At 35.5% G+C, this 7,641-nt stretch overlaps 1 protein-coding gene across 1 annotated transcript; it reads left to right on the forward strand.

Annotated features, from left to right (window-relative positions):
- Nucleotides 1-182: 182 nt before the first annotated feature.
- On the forward strand, nt 183-6,796 carry LOC117339644 (mannose-binding protein C-like). Its single transcript, XM_033901352.1, has 4 exons — nt 183-297; nt 4,171-4,401; nt 5,112-5,288; nt 5,828-6,796. Exons 1-4 carry the CDS (start codon nt 237-239, stop codon nt 6,028-6,030), a joined length of 672 nt encoding a protein of 223 aa, XP_033757243.1. The 5' UTR covers nt 183-236; the 3' UTR covers nt 6,031-6,796.
- The last annotated feature ends 845 nt before the right edge of the window (nt 6,797-7,641 follow it).

Genomic DNA, 7,641 nt, shown 5'->3' on the forward strand with positions numbered 1-7,641 from the left:
GTATGTAATTAACTAGACAAATATGACGACCAGCATGAATAGTGTTTATTTACGTCCTTGTTATTGATTTAAAAGCTTCTAATCACTGGAGCATTTAATTTGTTATCGGTTAGGATTGGTTGATGTATTGATCAATATGTAGCAAACTCTGCTTCCTTTCTGAACATATCTGGCTAGTTGTAATTATTGGTGACACTAATACGACCCTCTGTATCGTGTATCATCACACTCGAGTCATGAACATCACAACGACGATTTTAACATTGTTACCTATAATCATCATCGGTTGTCAAGTTGGTAAGTATTTTTTATATCTTTTCCTCTCATGAAGTTTCGAATTATACGTTATGTATGTGCGAGTATTTCTAAATATCTATTCAATGCAATGAATTGCTTAAACATGCATATAATCGATATGAAAATATGGACCATCCTGTCGAGCGAAAACATGAGTGAGTGAGATAATCAGATTTAACATTAGGTTTTCATTTTCTATTTAATGACAAATTGACGAAACAAACTTAAGTTAAAATATAATAGAGTATGATACCCGTGCAAGTATACGGAGTGAACCGTCAATGCATCAATGGTCATCGTCCTGCTGTTAGGTACACAGACATCCATCTGTATCACCACTTCAACCTCGGTTACCAGTTGACACCATATGTCAGCATTATAGGGGAAAGCTGTAATTAGGGCTAAGTCAACAACAATGTAATGACAGAAAGGTCAACAACAATGGACAGAAAGGTCAACAACAATGGACAGAAAGGTCAACAACAATGGACAGAAAGGTCAACAACAATGGACAGAAAGGTCAAAAACAATGGACAGAAAGGTCAACAACAATGAAAGAAAGGTCAACAACAATGACAGAAAGGTAAAAAGCAATGACAGAAATGTCAACAGTAATGACAGAAAGGTCAACAACAATCGCAGAAAGGTCAACAACAATCGCAGAAAGGTCAAAAACAATGACAAAAAAGGTCAAAAACTAAGACAGAAAGGTCAACAACAATGACAGAAAGGTCAAAAACTAAGACAGAAAGGTCAAAAACTAAGCAGAAAGGTAAAAAACTAAGACAAAAAGGTCAAAAACTAAGACAGAAAGGTCAACACCGATGACAGAAAGGTCAACACTGATGACGATAAGGTCAACAACAATGACAGAAAGGTCAACACCGATGACAGAATTGTCAACAACAATGACAGAAAGGTCAACAATAATCGCAGAAAGGTCAAAAACAATGACAGAAAGGTCAAAAACATTGACAGAAAGGTCAACAACAATGACAGAAAGGTCAACACCAATGACAGAAAGGCCAAAACCGATGACAGAAAGGCCAACACCGATGACAAAAAGGTCAACAACAATGACAGAAAGGTCAACACCGATGACAGAAAGGTCAACACCCATGACAGAAAGGTCAACAACAATGACAGAAAGGTCAATAACAATGACAGAAAGGTCAACAACAATGACAGAAAGGTCAACAACAATGACAGAAAGGTCAACATTAATGACAAAGGTCAAAAACAGTGACAGAAAGGCCAACAAAAATAACAGAAAGGTCAACGACAAAAACAGAAAGGTCAACGCCGCGCATATGGGTTAATGTTGCATTTATAATTAAACAGAACAAAAATCGTTATGTTTATAAATAAATTCATTGGGGTTTTTTTAATGATAGGTGTCCAACGTCTTTATCGGGATGTTTTCGTCGGTCCTTGTGTTCTCGCATGGTCACGTGACCGGCTCGTAGGACTACATTAACACTTGGTCAGTAAATATGGCTAGATCGCCATACTAACGTATTTTGCCGGACAAACAAACGTAATACACTTGTTCATCGTACTTAGAAACCCAGGGTTTGGTTTGTTTTTGTTTAACGTCCTCTTAACAGCCAGGGTCATTTAAGGACGTGCCAGGTTTTGGAGGTGGAGGAAAGCCGGAGTACCCGGAGAAAAACCACCGGCCTACGGTCAGTACCTGTCAACTGCCCCACGTAGGTTTCGAACTCGCAACCCAGTGGTGGAGAGCTAGTGTTAAAGTGTCGGTACACCTTAACCACTCGGCCACCGCGGCCTCTAGAAACCCAGGAAAAGTGCTGTACATTCTTCTAATTATTCACGTACAGTTACATAACGATGTTATAAACTCTGGTATTTATTGACGAAGTGACGACTAATTGACTACTTTTTAAAATGATATTGACGATGGTTTTGATTTTGGTAAGAATGTACAGCACCTTTAGTTGTTCTCGTACAAATACCTTCACGCTCTTATCTGTTTCATAAGTATTGATTTTGGCTAGTCGGGTGCTCTAGGACGATTTATAGAGCAAGTGTTTTAAAATGTTCATGCTTCAATATTGGAACTCTTCAGTGTTTTAATTAAGTATCGAAATCGACATATAGAAATGAAAAACGTTGATAGACGGATGCAATGGATCGTTATTAATTCAATTCATTATTTACACATGATTTGAAAAAACCATAAGGTATAGTTAGAAGTTTTCGGTTGTACATACAAGTTTGTAGATTCACCACTGTGGTTATACCACCGTCCTCGTCGTTGCCATGACAGCCGATCCGAGCTGCGATCACGAATGCACTGACAAAGTGAAAGTTGAAGTCTTATGCGCAACACGCCGTTTTTTCTTCAAACTACATTCACACCTCATATTGATTGAGGTTGTTTTACCATACCTGATCAAACAGTAAAACAAACACAGAATGAAGCCTTCTTGTCAGGCAGTGCAAGCACAACGCGGGATCTGTAAACATTGTGACGTCATTGGAATGTTCAAGTTGCAACAATGTACAACAAAGTATATTTTATATGAATACACTAATGAGCAACAAAATTGGACGCAACATTAACCCACATGCGTGATGACAGAAGGGTCAACTTCAACGACAGAAGGGCAAACACAAATGACAGGAAGGCCAACAACAATAACAGAAAGGTCAACAATAATTACAGAAAGGTCAATAAACTTAAGCTAAAATATAATTGAGTATGATACCTGTTCAAGTATAGGGAGTGAGCCGTCAATACATCAATGGTCATCGTCCTGCTGTTAGGTACACAGAAAACCAACATTTGTATCACCACTTCAACTTCGGTTACCAGTTGACACCATATGTCAGCATTATAGGGGAAAGCTTTAGGGCAAAGCAAGCAACGATGAACTAAAGGCCAGCAACAATGACAGAAAGGTCAACAACAAAGACAGAAAGGTCAACAACAAAGACAGAAAGGTCAACAACAATGATAGAAAGGTCAACAACAATGACAGAAAGGTCAACAACAATGACAGAAAGGTCAACAACAATGACAGAAAGGTCAACAACAAAGACAGAAAGGTCAACAACAAAGACAGAAAGGTCAACAACAATGACAGAAAGGTCAACAACAATGACAGAAAGGTCAACATTAATGACAGAAAGGTCAACAACAATGACAGAAAGGTCAACAACAATGGTGCAATGGCCGACAACAATGACAGAAAGGTCAACACCAATACTTCTAATTTTCCCACTAAATCGTTTTTTGAAGTAAATTTAAGAATACTAGAGTGTCTAAATTGAGTAATATCGTTTTGTTTTTTACAAACTCTGGAAACAGCAGCTACATGATGTTGGAAATTGGAATTCCCGCCATTTGATCAGTTAAAAAATTGAACAAAAGAAGTTCCATTTTATGAATTATTTTGTTTTGGTTTTCTTCGAAGGGCTATTATACTTTCTTATTATCTAATCCCTAATTATTATCCCCTTAATTTGATATGGCGTTTATCAAATCACTTATTAAGCATTTGAAAAATATGAAACCAAAAACTTTTACAATTGTAACCATGACTTGGCAGGGTAGCAAATAGTTGTGACGCGGCTTCGAGTTCAAACCGAAGGTCTATTAGACGGAGAGACTGTTAGTTATTCAACTTCAAAGGGTTTTACAATTACGTTCTGAGTTGACCATTCATATTAAACGCATCATTTCCTTAAACTTAAGTTAATTTTAAATTTTCAATATTAGTTTTCCAAAGTACGGTTAATACATATAATGTTCGGGAAACCGGATATTGTGCTTAAATATAGAGGCGGACGGATTCATCTCATCAGTTTAGTCAAATGAAGTTTAATCCACTCTTGTTTAAATTTCAGTGACAGGAACGTCAAACAGAGAATTCAACTGGCAGGAAGACGCTACGGGCGCTGACATGATGTACGGTTCCATATTGCTGACCACTACTAAGGGATCACTTATCACGTGCCTCGCCTTCTGTTCAGACATGCCATTTAAAGCTGCTACGTACAACAACGGGACTACCGAATGTCATTGTCTGGACAATAAGACGGCTATAACGTCACAGCTGGGAAATCGTCTCTGGAATCGTATGTTTGTGATTATTCTGAATATGTATCTTAGCACTGGATGAATCAAAATGATAAATTGCTCTTTTATACCGGCATTCCCAGAGAGGTGTTAACTATCCCTTTCCGTTGTACGTCTGACATTCCCAGAAGATACTTTTCCTAAGCTATCTATTTTCTCGTAGTGAATTTCACATTTTTTGTGATAACACACATTCTTTCCTAACCTAAATCCGTTAATTACATACATATCTACCTACATGTAGGCAATTATCATGGTATCCGCAATAACTGTAGAATACCTGACATAAATAAAGCAAAACTAGGGATTTGAGAAGTAAAAGATGCAAATGATCGAAAACATTATGTTGTGTAATAGGAGGAGGGAATTTTTTTCTCCTTTATATATGCTTTGGGTACATAGCTAATTCTATTCTTGCGTGTATGATATAGGATTTCTCAATTGCGTGTGGTATTGCATTACCTTGTCTACAATTGTAGGCGGAATTGAACTTTAAAAAAAAACACCCCATACTCTGTACAATATGTACCCAAGGACATTGGGTCACATATTACCTGTTTTACTTGACAAATCGATATTAATGGATTGCTAGGTGTCATCGTTGATATAAAATCTTTTTAACGCAGACAATAATGACTCGATAAAAATCTATAAATTAGTTATGTTTACTAAAATACGCGATATTGATTTGATTGTTTTATCATGGTAGGTCAGTTCGATGGTTTCACACTCAGCGCCCAATTGGGATTGTATTTCCGACTATTTGTAAACTTGACAATAACTCAGGCGGAAGCGGAAGCCCACTGCGGCAGTCTAGGGGCTAGACTGGCAGTCCTAGATACAAATGAGAAGTTAAATTTCGTAACAGCTCTACCTGATTACCCTGGTAAGTATATACACAATAAGTCAGTCCAACTATGAATTTATATACAAACCAGGACATCAATTTCTAAAGTTAGAAGACATGCAAAGTCATAAAATTCCACTAAATATTGTTATTATTCATTCTGAGATAAATTAAAATTAAGAAAAAGCATAACCTACATGTTCATGTCCATGTCTACAACTAAAACGGTATTGGTATAGAACTTATTGGAATAAATATAAATTGTTATTACTTTTATGAGATTTTGTCATATAGTATGTCATATGGTTTCGTATTACCTGCCTGAATTTCATATTACATTACCAGCCTACAACCTTACTAATATTTGTCTATGGAAATGATATTGTCATTACTGCTCAATGGAACTTCATGTCAGAGTATTCAGTAAATTTAGACACAAAAAAATCATATCCTGAATGAAAATATGCTGATATTGATCGTTTACTTTTTCATTTTTAGATAAACTTACTCTGATAAAGCCATTGAACTCTTCGGATCTACCTTACCGATTAAAATGTGTTTTCCTCTCTTATTTTCAGCTGACAGATTTGTCTATGTAGGCGCCACAGACAAGCAAACTGAAGGCGTATTTTTGTGGAGTACCGGCGCTGTTGTCACAAACTGGATGAATGGTGAACCAAATGGCGGACTGTTAAATGAGCATTGTGTAGCTTTATATTTCTTTTACTTCATTGACCTTCCATGTTCATATCTAAGTAACTTTGCTTGCGAAATTGAATAAAAATGTTAACAGAGAACTGTTGATTCACCGTCAGTGGTAACATACATGTCCCTCTCGCCCTTTTTATCTTATCTTTTTACCGTATATTATATTTTCTTTTAAACTCTAAACTGTATGTTGTTACAATAATTGCGAAATAAGTTATATCAACTTATGTTGATCACGAGTGTTGGCATGGACATGAAGATTTGTGGTATAACACATTTTAGGAACCAAATGCAACGCGGTAATTTGTAAGGGAAATAGACAACCTTTATTTTTTGTGCAATTTAGTCGCAAAAGTGTTTTTACCTTAAAGGTGACCACCTTTAACATCTTGTTTATGAAATATGTAACCAATATTTTCTATATGATTATTCAGAGTTATGCATATGAAATATCTATACAAACATGATTATTCTGATGTATAAATGATTCACTTGAATAATTTACTTAAAGTTAGTGTTACGAGAAACATTTTGTACCTGAATATTAATGCTTATGAATAGATGTAATCTCCTACTTGCTTTCCTGTATGTATAAGTCACTTTCTATGTGATTTTAACGGTTTGAACACCTTTCTCGATCATGTAAACAAAACAACTGTGATATTATTTTGTTAAATTTTATATATATCTATGGTTTTTCCGACCTGTTGAATCATACAATGCATATCACATGTACAGATACACAGATGTTATATTTGCGTAAGATTATTTTCCCATGTTGGACAAACATCATCAATTAAATTGAATTGAAAAAATCAACAAATTTAATAAAATTATCGTGTTTTCGGTAACAATTGATTACTTTTTTTTTGTATTGTTAACAATATTAATTATTATACTACAAATACTCTTTTAAAGAACACATTATATTACAGTGTTCCTCGCTGGACTTTCTGCTCAGAACAATGATAAAAATATCTTTAGAATATTGTACTTCCATAAGCACTAGTACACTGATACCAATGAGACAGAAACTATACACGAACTTGCTGTCAATACAAGAACACCGGTCATCTCTGGAGGGTTTCACCGACCGTTGTACCGTGACCACCTCCAAGCTCTAAGCACTATTAGTAATGACCATTTACAATACACAATGGTATATGGCCAATATTTGTGATACAATTAATATATTATTATATATTTACAAAGCAGATATTGACATTTAAGCTTAGTAACAAATGACTATGGTATCCATCCAAGAATTATTCGAATTATAGGTTAACCGACACAGATCTTAGCAGTCGGATACATTTTATAATTGACCCAACAACGAATGGACATCTGTAGGAATTATGCCCCTCACGTTGTCTGCTCATTTCGATTTATGATTTGCAAAGAATTTAACGACATCTTGGTGATCATATTATCTAATCACTTTCAGATTCAGATTCTTTATTTCCTTGTGTGTTTCAACACATCAGAGAGACATTACACAACATTAAAATGTAATATATTATGACACAATATACAATTACAAAAGAGCATGTCCATTACGCTTAATATACACATATATGCATACGTACACTTCAGTATTACTATAAATTATAAAAATGATCATAACGTCATTATGGCAGTACACAATAGTCCGAACGTGTGTTGTTACAAAGGGACTTCATACATA

The sequence above is a fragment of the Pecten maximus genome, chromosome 12, assembly GCF_902652985.1.
Source record: "Pecten maximus chromosome 12, xPecMax1.1, whole genome shotgun sequence".
Classification (NCBI taxonomy): Eukaryota; Metazoa; Mollusca; class Bivalvia; order Pectinida; family Pectinidae; genus Pecten; species Pecten maximus.